The sequence below is a fragment of the Heteronotia binoei genome, chromosome 6 (genome assembly GCF_032191835.1).
Source record: "Heteronotia binoei isolate CCM8104 ecotype False Entrance Well chromosome 6, APGP_CSIRO_Hbin_v1, whole genome shotgun sequence".
Classification (NCBI taxonomy): domain Eukaryota; kingdom Metazoa; phylum Chordata; class Lepidosauria; order Squamata; family Gekkonidae; genus Heteronotia; species Heteronotia binoei.
In genome coordinates this window covers 8,775,848-8,791,908 of record NC_083228.1, presented here as the reverse complement: position 1 = coordinate 8,791,908, position 16,061 = coordinate 8,775,848, and the positions used below count along the sequence as shown (strand labels likewise).

Genomic DNA, 16,061 nt, shown 5'->3' with positions numbered 1-16,061 from the left:
TGTTGAGTGGGGGAGGCATTTGCACGGAGGGCTCCTCTTAAGGAGCCCTCCGTGCAAATGGGTAATCTGGCTCCGCTCAGCTTTCCACGCTACTGGAAGGTTGAATGAGGAGGGGCGTTGGCATAGAGGGCTGCTCGAGAGCAGCTCCCCGCTAACAGGGCCAATTTAGTCCAGCTCTGGGGGCCCTCCCCCACTGGAGGCAGGGGGACAGAACCTGCCTGGGGCAGCAAAAATCCCAGCACCAGCCCTGGCTGTTGCCAGTCTGAGTAGACAATGCTGACTTTGATGGACAGCTGGTCTGATTCAGTATAAGGCAGTGTCATAGAATCCTAGAATCACAGAGTTGGAATGTACCTCCAGGGTCATCTAGTCCAACCCCCCACACAACGCAGGAAACTCACAAACACCTCATGTTTTCATGTGACTCAGATGTGAGTTAACAAGTCTGCTGCCCTGTGGGAACGTCTACACCTCTGTTCTATTACACATTTGTAAAATAAAGCAAATATTACAAAACGCTACAAATCCCTGGTGGTCTCTTGTCCAAATGAAAGGAGCCTCGCTAACAAAAGGCCCTGGAACTTCTGACAGTTCAGGGAACTGTGGAGAGCATAGCGCTATTTAAGACCCATCAGTACTAAAATTGTTAAAATATTTTCATTCTGATCCATTTCTTGTTATGATTTATAAATAAGAAGAGGATGTTGAACAGCAGGAGACTGTAAGCTCCAGAGACACTTGGGTAGCCGAAAAAGTCCCCCGCAGCTACAACGTCAACTTTCTCGCCCTAGAGAGGATTGTAACGCCTAATAACAAAATGCAGTTGCAGACATGCATGGAAAAGATCTGGTGAACTGCTTACCTCCGACAACTTTATGAACCCAGACAAACCAGCAGCTCTCTCAAGATGATATTAATGTTATTGTTACCATTACTATTTATACCATAGTAACATCTAGGGCATTGTTTGGACTGACTGTTTTCCTCATCTCGGTACACGAATGCAAAACACTCTGCAGAAAACATCCCAGTCTTTAACCAGGGTTGTGCGTATCTCACAATTCCACTCAAAAATAGACAAAGTGCAGAATTTAAAACTTCAGATTTTACTTTTTTCTTTTCTTTTTTTTAAAAAGGAAAGTTTCTAGCCCAGGAGTGGGCTGCTGGGGTGGGCAGAAAATCTGCGCACTGCTCACAAAAATGTCTTATGTGAGCAGAAGACACGGTCTGCATCTAACCTGGGGTTGTCAGGTCCGACAGGAAATACCTGGGAACTTTGGGGGTGGAGCCAGGAGAATTTCGAGGTGGAGCCAGGAGCAAGATGATAAGCACTACTGAATGTCAAAGAGAGTTCTGGCCATCACATTTTAAAAGGGCCGTATGCCTTTTAAGTGCCATCCTTCCATTGGAAATAATGGAAGATAGGGGCACCTTTGTGAGGGCTCATAGAATTGGACTTCCTGGTCCAACCCTTTTGAAACTTGGTGTGACACAGAGTGTTGGACTGGATGGTCCATTGGCCTGAACCAACATGGCTTCTCTTATGTTCTTATGTCTGGGGCAGTGATGGTCTATATTCTTGGTGCTTGGGGGGTGGGGGGACAGTGGGAAGGCTTCTAGTGGACCTCCTGATGGTGGACCTCCCATTGGTGGACCTCCTGATGGTGCCTGGGTTTTTTGGCACTGTGTGACACAGAGTGTTGGACTGGATGGGCCATTGGCCTGATCCAACATAGCTTCTCTTATTTTCATATATCTGGGGCAGTGATGCTCTATATTCTTGGTGCTTGCAGGAGGGACAGTGGGAAGGCTTCTAGTGTCCTGGCCCCACTGGTGGACCTCCTGATGGCGCCTGGGGTTTTTTTGGCCACTGTGACACAAAGTGTGCGACTGGATGGGCTATTGGCCTGATCCAACATGGCTTCTCTTATGTTCTTATTGATTTTAAATTGATTGCAAAGTAAATAAACAAGAATGGACACAGTGTGTTGGTATGAGTTTAAAGAAATAATCTGACTTTACTAGTAAACTAGGTTGGTCTGCCAAGCCCTCGGTCTGGGTAGGGATTTCCTCGCCCGGGAGGTTCCCAACCTGCCGGTCCACATTGGGCTGGCGGGGGGACCTCTGCCTACATCGCTGGTGCAATGACGTCACCCGAAAGTGATGTCATCAAAATGGCAGCGCACATGCGAGGCCGCTCTAGGCATTTCTGGGAAAACTCTATGGCCGCTCTAGCCATTTGGAAGGTTAAAAACTCTATGGTACCGGAAGTGACATCATTGCGCCAGCAACATAGTGGAGGTTTCCCTCACTGGCCCAATGTGGGAAGCAGGGGACTTGGAAACTAAAACTAGGGGGGAGAATTACATGGGAGCAAATATTGTCTTATCTAAACAGCCTACATGCTCACAGGTAAAACATCAAAAGCTTAATGGCTTCTTCTTTCTCACAAAGGAAGAGCGGAAGAACTACAGTAAAACTTGCAAACAGATGCATGCAAGATCAAGCGTGTCTTCTAATCCAGGACTGGCCAAACTTGCTTAATGTAAGAGCCACATAGAATAAACATCAGATATTTGAGAGCTGCTGGACGTGAACATCAGATGTTTAAGAGAGAGAAGGAACTCCTTTATATATTAGGACACCCCCCCTCCCATGTAGCCAGTCCTCCTGGAGCTTATAGTAGACCCTGTACTGACAGCCCTGTAAGCTCTTGGAGGATTGGCTACTACATCAGGGGTGTGTGGCCTAATATGTAAAGTAGTTCCTGCTACAAAAAAAAGCCCTGGGTATAATGGAGAATCTATCTGTGGGTATCGGGAATCCAGACAGGCTGGTTTTTTGAGGTAGAGGCATCAAATGCCGCCGGCCAGCTGACTTGAGGGGGAACATAAGAACATAAGAGAAGCCATGTTGGATCAGGCCAATAGCCCATCCAGTCCAACACTCTGTGTCACACAGTGGCCAAAAAACCCAGGAACCATCAGGAGGTCCACCAGTGGGGCCAGAACACTAGAAGCCTTCCCACTGTTGTCCCACCCCCCACCTCCCACCAAGCACCAAGAATACAGAGCATCACTGCCCCAGACATAAGAACATAAGAGAAGCCATGTTGGATCAGGCCAATGGCCCATCCAGACCAACACTCTGTGTCACATAAGAACATAAGAGAAGCCATGTTGGATCAGGCCAATGGCCCATCCAGTCCAACACTCTGTGTCACATAAGAACATAAGAGAAGCCATGTTGGATCAGGCCAATGGCCCATCCAGTCCAACACTCTGTGTCACACAGTGGCCAAAAAAACCAGGTGCCATCAGGAGGTCCACCAGTGGGGCCAGGACACTAGAAGCCTTCCCACTGTCGTCCCACCCCCCACCCCCCACCAAGCACCAAGAATACAGGGCATCACTGCCCCAGACATAAGAACATAAGAGAAGCCACGTTGGATCAGGCCAATGGCCCATCCAGTCCAACACTCTGTGTCACACAGTGGCCAAAAAAACCAGGCGCCATCAGGAGGTCCACCAGTGGGGCCAGGACACTAGAAGCCTTCCCACTGTGCTCCCCCAGCACCAAAAATCTACACAATGCCATGGCTTCTCACTAAGGTTGCCAACCACCAGGTAGAGACTAGAAATCCTCTGATGACACTAATCTCCTGATGACAGAGGTCAGTTCCCCTGAAGAAAATGGCCGCTTTGGAGGATGGACTGTATGGCATTTTACACCACGGAAGTCCCTCCCTTCCCTAAGCCCCGCCCTCCCCAAGCTCCACCCTCAAATCTCCAGGAATTTCCCAACACAGAGTAGGTAACCCTCCCTCTCACAGGGCAGGCTTGTGTTCCACATATCTCCTTTCACTCATCTTCTGTATAGTCTTGTGTATTACTGGAAAGAAAAATCCTCACAGTACACCACTTTACCCTCTGAATGTATCCAGGGAAAGGAGTCTTCGGCGTTTGGTCGTCTCTGCCGCTGGCCTGGGGCACTCTGGGGCATTAGGTTCCTGGAAACAAAAGGGCAAGAAAAACCAATTGCACATAGAATCATAGAATCATAAAACCATAAGAGTTGGAAGGGACCTCCAGGATCACCTAGTCCAACCCCCTGCACAATGCAGGAAACTCACAAATACCTCCCCCTAAATGCACAGGAGCTAAATTCTGAAGGAGCCCCACGGCGCAGTGTTAAAGCTGCAGTACGGCAGTCAGAGTTTCTCTGCTCATGACCTGAGTTTGATCCCGGTGGAAGCTGGGTTCAGGTCGCCGGCTCAAGGTTGACTCAGCCTCCATCCTTCTGAGGTCGGTAGAATGAGTCCCCAGCTTGCTGGGGGGGGGGGGGAAGTGTAGATGACTGGGGAAGGCAATGGCAAACCACCCCGTAAAAAGTCTGCCGTGAAAATGTCGTGATTTGACGTCACCCCAGAGTCAGAATTGACTGGTGCTTGCACAGGGGATTACCTTTTCCTTTTAAATTCACAGGATCTTCATTGCTGTCAGATGGCCATCTAGCCTCTGCTTAATGAATAATCCCAGATGGGTAGTCATGGTAGACTGCAGCAGCAGAGCAGAACAGGAGTTCAATGGCACCTTACAGACAAACAGAACTTATTCCAGCATGGCTCTGAATCATCAACTGGAAGAAATTCTGTTAGTCTCACTGGACTTAGTTTTAAATTACGGTTTTTTTAGTGGCAATTTTAATGGTCAAAACGGTGGAGACAGTTCCAAAGACTATAAAACGCTGGAAGCCTGCCCATTTTAAAAAATGACATTTTACTGGCTGCTTAGAGATTCCTCAGACATGTCAGCAGAAACTGAAGGCCCTTGGAACATTATACTCAACTAATATGACATCTTCATCTTCTGTCACCAAGACGATCTCATCTTTAATTCCCTCAAAGTGCTCCTGGATCAATTTTCAAGGATGGTTGCTTCCAGGGCTTTTTTTGAAGCAGGAGCTCCTTTGCATATTAGGCCACACACCCCCTGTTGTAGCCAATCCTCCAAGAGCTTACAGGGCCTACTGTAAGCTCCAGGAGGATTGGCTACATCAGGAGTGTGTGGCCTAATATGCAAAGGAGTTCCTGCTACAAAAAAAAAGCCCCGGCTGTTTCTTTTTAAAAGTCATGCTTAGCCACACCAAGAGAGAGGAGAGGGGGCTGGGAATATCTGAGCCAACGGAATAACACTTGTGGGTGAGCTGCCGGAGTGACCTGTCCTCTGACCCGCCCTGTCTCTCATTGTCTCCTCACTCTCTCTACATGGCCTTCCATGGAGACACGTATCTTTGCTGGTCTCTCCTGTAGAAACAGCACCCTCAAGCCCCCACACACATGATGACAGACTAGCTGGCCATTTGTGACAGGGAAAGTACTCTTTGACTGCAACTTGAATGAACAGATGAACATATGAAGCTGCCTTATACTGAATCAGACCCTCGGTCCATCAAAGTCAGTCTTGTCTACTCAGACTGGCAGCGGCTCTCCAGGGTCTCAAGCTGAGGTTTTTCACACCTACTTGCCTGGACCCTTTTTTAGTTGGAGATGCCGGGGATTGAACCTGGGACCTTCTGCTTCCCAAGCAGATGCTCTACCACTGAGCCACCATCCCTCCCCTTGAATTGAATGTGAATTGAATCTACTTGAAGTTTACCTTTTTTGCTATGTACCTCTTGGCAGATGCATTGCTGCGCTCAGTATCATGTTTCTGTGACTGGGCAAAATCTGCTGTATTAACCAAATATCCCAATAAGAGCATCAGTCCCTCTTAGGGTTGCCAACTTCCAGGTGGGGCCTGGAGCTCTCCCAGAATTACACCTGATCTCCACTACACTACAGAGATCAGTAACCCTGATGAAAATGGTCGCTTTGGAGAGTGGATCCTGTCCCACTAGGTCCTGCCCCTCCATATCTCCTGGAATTTCTCTACCCAGAGGGGGCAACCCTAGTCCCTCCCCATTATGCAGGTCATGTTAACCACTGCTGGTCCAAAGACAAGAGCTAAAGGGCTCTCAAGCCTTGGCTCCTTCTCTGCGGCTCACAGCTTGTAACTGTTTCTCTGGTGCAAAAAAAGGAGGAGGAAGAGAAGAGGCTGAATTTATACCAAGCCCTTCAGTTCCATGGCAGCTTCCAATCTCCTTTCCCTTTCTCTCCCCGCAACAGACCCCCTGTGAGGTAGGCGGGGCTGAGAGAGCTCTGAGAAAACTGCTCTTGAGCAGAACAGCTCTGAGGGAACTTGTGACTGACCCAAGGTCACACCAGCAGCTGCAAGCGGAGGAGTGGGGAATCAAACCCAGTTCTCCCAAATTAGAGTCCGCACTCTTAACCACTACACCAAACTGGCTCCCCTCTGAGATGCACCTGCCTAGATGTGAGAATGAGAAAGCGAAATGGTCTCACCCTTTTATATCTCATTGCCTTCTAAAGAGTAACCTACATACCCATTTTATTTATTTCAGTTTTAAATTGTGTAGTGAGGGGGTGGGATGTAAGCTGCTCTGAGTCTGCATTGAGGGAGAAAATTGAATAGGGTTACCAGCATGGGAGATTGGTAGAGGTAGGCCATTCATCCAGAACTCTATAGCAAACACCATAGATTTTCAAAAGAATCCTAGCATGTCCTGTGTCACTGTTACGCCACTTCAAGTTACACATTCGGAAGTGGCGTTGTGAGACAATGTTTTGCCCCTCCCATCCCCCCCTTGCCTCCTCGCTGAGTGCTGGAAGGGAAACAGTAGGCTTATGGAAAAGCTAGATAGAATTTTATTATTTATTTATTTAATTAATTCAATTTATATCCCGCCCTCCCCGCCGAGTAGGGTTGCCAATTCCCAGGTGGGGGCAGGGGATCCCCTGGTTTGGAGACCCTCCCCCCGCTTCAGAGTCATCCGAAAGTGGGGGGAGGGGAGGGAAATGCCTGCTGGGAACTCTATTATTCCATATGGAGATTTATTCCCATAGAAAATCATGGAGAATTGATCTGCGAGTATCTTGGGCTCTGGGGGGGGGCTGTTTTTGGGGTAGAGGCACCAAATTTTCAGTATAGCATCTAGTACCTCTCCCCAAAATGTTCCCCAAGTTTCAAAAAGATTGGACCAGGGGGTCCAATTCTATGAGCCCCAAAAGAAGGTGCCCCTATCCTTCATTATTTCCTTTGGAAGGAAGGAATTGAAAAGGTGTGCCGTCCCTTTAAATGTGATGGCCAGAACTCCCTTTGGAGTTCAATTATGCTTGTCACAGCCTTGATCTTGGCTCCACCCCTAGCGTCTTCTGGCTCCACCCCAAAAGTCTCCTGGCTCCACCCCCAAAGTCCCCAGATATTTCTTGAATTGGACTTGGCAACCCTACCGCTGAGGTAGGTTCAGGGCAGCTCACATGGTCATGCACGTGCATGAATATAGACATACAATAAAACATAAAAACAATAAAAGCAATTTAAAACATAAAAAAATTTGACATTTCAGGTGCTATGATCTTAAGTGTGTTGTTTTGCAATTCCAGCTAGGTGTTCTCCGTAAAGCAGATCTTAATGGATCAGATGTTCTATATGGAGCAGACTGCAAGAGATATTTTTCAGAAACTGTAGTAGCCAGTGATCTAACTTCCAAATGCCTGGTGGAAGAGTGTCGTCTTACAGGCCCTGTGGAACTGTATGAACTCTTGCAGGGCCCTGAACTCCTCAGGGAGCTCATTCCACCAGTGTGGGGCTACTACAGAGAAGGCCCTGGCTCTAGTTGTCGTGGGCCAGGGATTGAAAGCAGGTTTTTTGACCCAGACCAAAGTGCTCTCCGGGGAACATGTGGGGAAAGGTGCTCCCTAATGTATGCAGGTCCCTGGCCATATAGGCTTTGAAGGTAAGAACCAGCACCTTGAAATGAATCCGGTATGCAATGGGCAGCGCTTTCAGCACAGGTTGAATGTGCTCCCGTAGTAGAAGACCCGCTATGTCTTCCCCTACGGGAGCACAAAATATATAAATGTTTTAATTAATTAAAGTTTGAAATTGAAATGGCACTGAATTTTACTCCCAGCAGCATTCAAGGACAGATTTGTGTTCTGCCCAACAGACAGGCTGACCAGACCCTTGTTGGGCAAAGGATCCCTGCTGCCAGTGGGCACTGCCCACCATCACTCAACTGCCCAGAGGGAGAAATACGGCCGGAAACTGTGTCAAGTCTGCTTTAACTTTGGTCAGGCCTGTACTCAATCTTTGGTTCAGGAGAGAAGCATCCTGGGTAAAGCCATACTGTATTCCAATGTATTCCAATGCTGCTAGCTTGGACTCTCCTCACCCCCCTCCTTTCCTTTGTTATGTAGTTTTGCTTTGAAATGGGAATATGTGAAAGAGTTTATCAGGCCTTCTCAGGCTGGGGGAGGTTGGAGCCAAGAGACGCTCAAGGCCAAAGCAGGCCTGAGAAAGAAATTGTAACATCAATGTGTGAATGTGCCCTGCATAGTACCCCTCCCTCAAGAATCCCTTTGAAGTACACCTTATATGACTGCATTCTACTGTATGATCTTTAGTCTTTCAATCTCACTGTAGTCGAGAGCCATGATATCAATAAACTAGTTACTTTGTTATCAACAAGGACTCGTTATTGAATCTGCCCACTTGACAAACTGTGGAGGGGGGTATTGGCAGCATCCTGATGCATCAGCAAAGGAAACCCCCAGTAAACAGGACACTACAGTCTTCACTTACACTTTACCATGTAATAGTATATAACGGGGGTGGTCAACGGTAGCGCTCCATATGTTTTTTGCCTACAACTCCCATCAGCCCCAGCCAGCATGGCCAATGGCTGGGGCTGATGGGAGTTGTAGGCAAAAAACATCTGGAGAGCTACCGTTGGCCACCCCAGGTTTATAATAATATCAGACACTTCTCATACAATATCAAAATACACAGTAAGCGATGAACTTTCAATAGTACAATTAGAAATAACACACAACAAAAATATACAAACATACTCCCAAGTCCATACTTCCATAAGTCAAAACTGCTCTCCAAAATTCTGTTACAAATCCTCCAGGTAGCTATGGAAAAGTCTCTGATGGTGCTACTCATGGAGATAAAAATATCCATTCAGCTGACCGGGAATCGATGCAAAAAGTCCAGTTTTGGAATCTTGATCCACCACTGAGCTTCTCTCACAGAGTTATGTACTCCATGGTGCTTGGGGGGGGGGGCACAGTGGGAGGGCTTCTAGTGTCCTGGCCCCACTGGTGTACTTCCTGATGGCGCCTGGTTTTTTGGTCACTGTGTGACACTGAGTGTTGGACTGGATGGGCCATTGGCCTGATCCAACATGGCTTCTCTTATGTTTGGGGCAATGATGCTCCGTATTCTTGGTGCTTGGGGGGGCACAGTGAGAGGGCTTCTAGTGTCCTGGCCCCACTGGTGGACCTGCTGATGGCACCTGGTTTTTTGGCCACTGTGTGATAAGAACATAAGAGAAGCCATGTTGGATCAGGCCAATGGCCCATCCAGTCCAACACTCTGTGTCACATAAGAACATAAGAGAAGCCATGTTGGATCTGGCCAATGGCACATCCAGTCCAACACTCTGTGTCACACAGTGGCCAATATATGTATGTGTATACACACACACACACATATATACACTGTGGCTAATAGCCACTGATGGACCTCTGCTCCATATTTTTATCCAATCCCCTCTTACAGCTGACTATGCTTGTAGCCGCCGCCACCTCCTGTGGCGGTGAATTCCACATGATGCAGAGTGTTGGACTGGATGGGCCATTGGCCTGATCCAACATGGCTTCTCTTATATTCTTATGTTCTTAATGCATCATTTTAAGCATAGAAGAGAAAAAAAAATCCTCAACGAATGGAGCGCCCAGGCCTCAAGTAACTATGTTTTTCTCAGCCGGCATAGCAGAGAGATGTTTGTTTGATATTATTCTATACTATTACATGGTGAAGTATTAGTGAAGACTGGGAAGTACTATTTACTGGGGGTTTCCTTTGCCTGTGCTTGACCCCCCCCCGTGTGTTTGCTTTTTAGCATCCTGATGCGTGGCATGACTTTTTGCGTGCCCATAAGTGGCATCAGCGCCTTGCCAGGGTTATATGCAAAGAAAGGTGGTACTCTGTTTAAAGGATGCAAGCTTGTATATTTTGTTCGTTTGCTTACCAGAATCTGATTCTCTAAATCATGGAGAGGGAAACAGAACTATGAGAGGCACAAATTAACATTTGCCTTTTCCGGTAATCTCATTCAGCCGTATCTCGCGAAGTGCACCTCTACCCTAGCAGACATAAAGACTGGAAATGTGGTGAGTTTTTAATGGAAAACACAAACTGTCCGAAAAGCAAATTCGGTATCCAAATCCACATCTGTGAAACCTGCCTATTCCTGGTTGGATGCTGGCAGGCAGAAAACAGGTGGTTTCAGAGAGTTGAGAATTTTGGAGCGCAAGTTTTCCCCTCGGACATGAATGCACAAACCACTCTGCTGTGATTATATTTTTGCACTTAATCAGACACAAGCCACAGCGTGGCGTGGCCCCTATTTTTCAAAAACGGTAAACAATAATGCATCAAAATCTACGTAAGTAAACTGAGGTCAGCCATTCTATTAATGGCATGCAGAAGTCAACAACGACCGATCTTCAAAAGTGCATTATGCTCCCTGAACCGTAATATAACAAGTGCGCATCTCCAAAAGCTCAAATGCCTTGATACATTCTTCCTGCCATGCACAGCCTGTCTTTCTCTGCATAAAAATAGAGGAAGTTTCCATGCTAATGTTTGTGGGGTGGGAAAGGCGGGCAGGACTTCATTAGATTTGAAGGAGCAGTTCTCTCCTGGCCGGGCCTCTGGCTCGGCCCAGATTGAATTACAACACTAAACAGAACAGGAAGGATCTGCCTGTCTAATTCCGTTTGATAGATCACTTTGTCATTTTCAGATGCCAGATTGGAGATAGCCGCCTCCTTCCTTGGCACAGAATCGCCCTTTAGAGATCTGGGCTACCAGAGAGAGGACCCTAGTGCTCACCTAGCAGAGATACACAGAGACGGCCACTTCTTCTCTTCTAAGCCCGGGGAAACATGTAAACATAGTATTGGTCAGAAAGCACCTTGGGTGTGAAAAGCTTTGATCTTGTACGCAAACTGAAATTGTGCTATTCCCGCCTCAAGTTTTTTTTCTGGGAAGAAGCCAGGAAACAAAAAAGAGTCAAAAATAAGCCATGCTCCTGAGATGTAGTTAGCCATGCTAGAGAGCTAAGTTTTATTTCTTTTACTCCTAAGTACCTTTTCCTGATGTTTTATGCTAGTAAACTTGATTTCTTTTGGTAAGCAATCATCTTTGACTCCTTTATGCAAACTCCTCACCTCTAATTTAAACTAATATATCCAACAAGTTGCCTGCTGTGGTTTCTCTCAAAAGGTACAGCGATCCATGCGCTTTCCCAGGGGCATTTAGCAGGGCTTTTTTTCTTTTGTTGTAGCAGGAGCTCCTTTGCATATTCATTCATTCATTCATTCATTCATTTAGGGTTGCCAAGTCCAATTCAAGAAATATCTGGGGACTTTGGGGGTGGAGCCAGGAGACATTAGGGGTGGAGCCAAGATCAAGGCTGTGACAAGCATAATTGAATTCCAAAGGGAGTTCTGGCCATCACATTTAAAGGGACGGCACACCTTTTCAATTCCTTCCTTCCATAGGAAATCATGAAGGATAGGGGCACCTTCTTTTAGGGCTCATAGAATTGGACCCCCTGGTCCAATCTTTTTGAAACTTGGGGGGTATTTTCAGGAGAGGCACTAGATGCTATACTGAAAATTTGGTGCCTCTATCCCAAAAAACAGCCCCCCAGAACCCCAGATACCCGCAGATCAATTATCCAAGATTTTCTATGGGAATAAATCTCCATAGGGAATAATAGAGTTCCCAGCAGACATTTCCCTCCCCTCCCCCCGCTTTCTTATGACCCTGAAGCAGGGGGAGGGCCTCCAAACCGGGGGATCCCCTGCCCACACCTGGGGATTTGCAACCCTACATTCATTCATTCATTTATATTTATGTCCAGGCCATTCTGTACAGACTCAAGGCGGCTAACAGCATAAAATAGACAGTAAACAGAAGCAATATTAAAACAATAAAACAATCAGATAAATGGCGATGGGTGCTACTTCAGGCGAATCACATAATATTTTCTTTCTCACGCGCACAGATCCTAGGCAGTTAGTAATAAAAGCACGATGGATCCAGACGCGGTGGCAGCCCTCTCCCATGAGAGGTTATATGCCATCCGAAACGGTTCAGGCTTGAAGGCCCTGCGGAACTGCAATAAATCCCGCAGGGTCCTGCTGGCTTCTGGGAGGTGGTTCCAAAGTCTTGGGGCCACAACCAAGAAGGCTCTTGCCCTGGTGGAGTTGAGCCTAGCCTCCTTTAGCCCAGGGACAGCCAAAAGATTTTGAGAACTTACTCGCAGTGCTCTCTGGGGAACATGTGGGGCAAGGCGGTCCTGCAGATAGGTAGGTCCTAGGCCATATAGGGCTTTGAAGGTTAATACCAGGACCTTGAAACGGATTCGGTATGCAACAGGCAGCCAATGCAGCGCTCTCAGCACAGGCTGAATGTGCTCCTGACGGGGAAGCCCCGTTAGTAGCCTGGCTGCAGCATTCTGCACCAGCTGCAGCTTCCGAATCTGAGTCAAGGGCAGCCCCATGTCGAGAGCGTTACAGTAATCGATTCTTGAGGTGACCGAGGCGTGGATCTCACACCCTTGATGAGGCCAATCCTCCAAGAGTTTTCAGTAGTTCAGTTCAACTTTATTATGGTCAAAGACCACAACGTAAATACCTATGGATAAAATGCCACATAGGGCAATAAACAGTATACAAACCATCAGGATACAATAAAATATTTTTAACGTGGATATTAAAGGAATAAAATGTTAAAACTGAGCTAATAAAGATTTTTTTTTATCCCTACAGCACGCCACCCAGCTCTAGCGACCTGAAAAGTAACATCAGGCGACTACGCAGAAGTCACTTCATAGAAAAAGAGGTGCTGGAGCTCATTAGCCCAACTCAGTTGCATATGCTCCGCACCCCTGAGATCTCCGGGAGGTGGACTAAATTATATCAGCTCAGCATCTACCTTAAAAGGCTTCTTGGATTCTAATTGTCATCATAAAATTTTAAAATTGCTTTCTCCTCTGTGGCCACAGTGGCGTGATGATATGCTTTGGTTATTTCCCCACCCCCACCCCTTTTTTTTGTGTGTGGGGGGGATATTAGAAAGTTTGTCCAATCTTAGAGTTCAGCAAAATTCTCACAGGGGGTTTGAACAAAGGAGCCCAGAAGCAAGTATTGGGGGGGGGGTGTTTAAAAAAGAAAGAGCACAATAAAATTTAGAGATTATGGAGCTCCGCTTCTGCGAGCTCCTGCCCAAAATGAGGGCTGCTTCTATAACCTGGCAAACTCTGCTATATTAACCAAATATCCCAATAAGATATCCCCAGGGCTTTTATTGTAGCAGAAGCTCCTTTGCATATTAGGCCACACACCCCTGATGTAACCAATCCTCCTGGAGTTTACAGTAGGCCCTGTAAGAAGAGTCCTGTAAGCTCTTGGAGGAATGGCTATATCAGGGGTGAGTGGCCTAATATGCAAATGAGTTCCCGCTACAAAAAAAAGCCCTGGATCTGCCTGATGCGGTTGTTAACTTTGGGTTGGGAAACACAGAGACTGATTCCCCACTAGCCTTATGCCGCTCTCACTCTCCTCTTCTCCGTGGGACTTCCGTCGGATTTCGCACTCTCTGCCCTGGGGCTGCAACTCGCTCTGCAAACGAGATCCTCTAAAAACCAGTTTCTCTTTGCCACACAAAAAAGGCGAAGGAGTTGAAGCCCCCAAGCAAAACCTGACGGAAGCCTTGCGGAGAAGAGGAGCATGAGAGCGGCAGAAGGCGAGTGGGGAATCGGTCTTAGAGATGTGGGAGTGGATCCTGCGAAGGATGAGGCTTGGAGAGACATCACAGCAGGGGACAAGGCCGTATAGTCCACCCTCCAAAGGAGCCATTCCATCCCAGAGAACTGATCTCCATTGTCTTGAGATCCATTTCAATTCCAGAAGATATGCAGGCCCCATCAGGAGGTTTAGCAGAGAAAAACCAGAGAACCACAGTGAAGGTTAATGGCAAACAAAATAACAACTGTGGAAAATCACGAAAAGCAATGAATACCGATTCCCAATACTCTGAACAAAATTTAAAAAGCAGCAGTCAAATTAATTTCATAGAAAATTACAGCATCTATAAGATCATATACACAACAATGCCATTGATAACGTCTCTCAAAAATCATAACAAACAGTTCATTAAAGTCTGGAGAGCCAGTTTGGTGTAGTGGTTAAGTGTGGGGACTCTTATCTGGGAGAACCGGGTTTGATTCCCCACTCCTCCCCTTGCACCTGCTGGAATGGCCTTGGGTCAGCCAGAGCTTTGGCAGAGGTTGTCCTTGAAAGGGCAGCTGCTGTGAGAGCCCTCTCCAGCCCCACCCACCTCACAGGGTGTCTGTTGTCGGGGAGGGAGATAAAGGAGATTGTGAGCCGCTCTGAGACTCTTCAGAGTGGTGGGCGGGATATAAATCCAATATCTTCATCTTCTTCTTCTTCTAAAGTACGCCGTTGCTCCAGAAGACTTCCAAAAGTTTAGAAAAACGATCCTGCCGCTCCTTTTGTGGTGGATTAAAGTGCTAGTGCGCGCCAACAGTCCTGTGACTGATACTGATCTTAAATGCTGTTAGATGTATCAGTAAGAGTTTCAATTCAGCCAAAATTGAACCGGGTTTGATTCCCCACTCCTCCACTTGCACCTGCTAGCATGGCCTTGGGTCAGCCATAGCTCTGGCAGAGGTTGTCCTTGAAAGGGCAGCTGCTGTGAGAGCCCTCTCCAGCCCCACCCACCTCACAGGGTGTCTGTTGTGGGAGAGGAAGGGAAAGGAGATTGTGAGCTGCTCTGAGACTCTTCAGAATGGAGGGCGGGATATAAATCCAATTATCTTCATCTACCTCACAGGGTGTCTGTTGTGGGGGGGAGGAAGGGAAAGGAGACTTGGGAGTGGAGGGCAGGATATAAATCCAATATCTTCATCTACCTCACAGGGTGTCTGTTGTGGGGGAGGAAGGGAAAGGAGATTGTGAGCTGCTCTGAGACTCTTCAGAGAGGAGGGTGGGATATAAATCCAATATCTTCATCTACCTCACAGGGTGTCTGTTGTGGGGGAGGAAGGGAAAGGAGATTGTGAGCCGCTTTGAGATTCTTCAGAGTGGAGGGCGGGATATAAATCCAATATCTTCATCTACCTCACAGGGTGTCTGTTGTGGGGGAGGAAGGGAAAGGAGATTGTGAGCTGCTCTGAGACTCTTCAGAGTGGAGGGTGGGATATAAATCCAATATCTTCATCTACCTCACAGGGTGTCTGTTGTGGGGGAGGAAGGGAAAGGAGATTGTGAGCCGCTTTGAGATTCTTCAGAGTGGAGGGCGGGATATAAATCCAATATCTTCATCTACCTCACAGGGTGTCTGTTGTGGGGGAGGAAGGGAAAGGAGATTGTGAGCCGCTCTGAGACTCTTCAGAGTGGAGGGCGGGATATAAATCCAATATCTTCATCTACCTCACAGGGGGTCTGTTGTGGGGGGGGGAGGTAAAGGAGATTGTGAGCCGCTCTGAGACTCTTCGGAATGGAGGGCGGGATATAAATCCAATATCTTCATCTACCTCACAGGGTGTCTGTTGTGGGGGAGGAAGGTAAAGGAGATTGTGAGCTGCTCTGAGACTCTTCGGAGTGGAGGGCGGGATATAAATCCAGTATCATCATCATCATCATCATCATCATCATCATCATCATCAAAAGCAAGGCTTCAGTTCTTGGAAAAATAAACCAGTGGGTACATGGAAAACCTCTGACAGGACGGACATATATCACCGTTGCAGACCCAGTCCTTTATCGAAGAGGCTTCTCCCACTCATCAACTAGCCCAGGTAACAGCCTCACAGCACTACGCACCAAGTTTCTA

General features: G+C 47.3%; 1 protein-coding gene across 1 annotated transcript in view; it reads right to left on the bottom strand.

The window, feature by feature from the left end:
• LOC132573491 (heparan-alpha-glucosaminide N-acetyltransferase-like) overlaps positions 1-16,061 on the bottom strand; it is a 311,892-nt gene that overhangs the window by 268,508 nt on the left and 27,323 nt on the right. Inside the window, exon 4 of the mRNA XM_060240983.1 lies at positions 3,927-4,009. Within this exon, the coding sequence (XP_060096966.1) occupies positions 3,927-4,009 (83 nt within the window). The remainder of the gene's footprint in view (positions 1-3,926; positions 4,010-16,061) is intronic.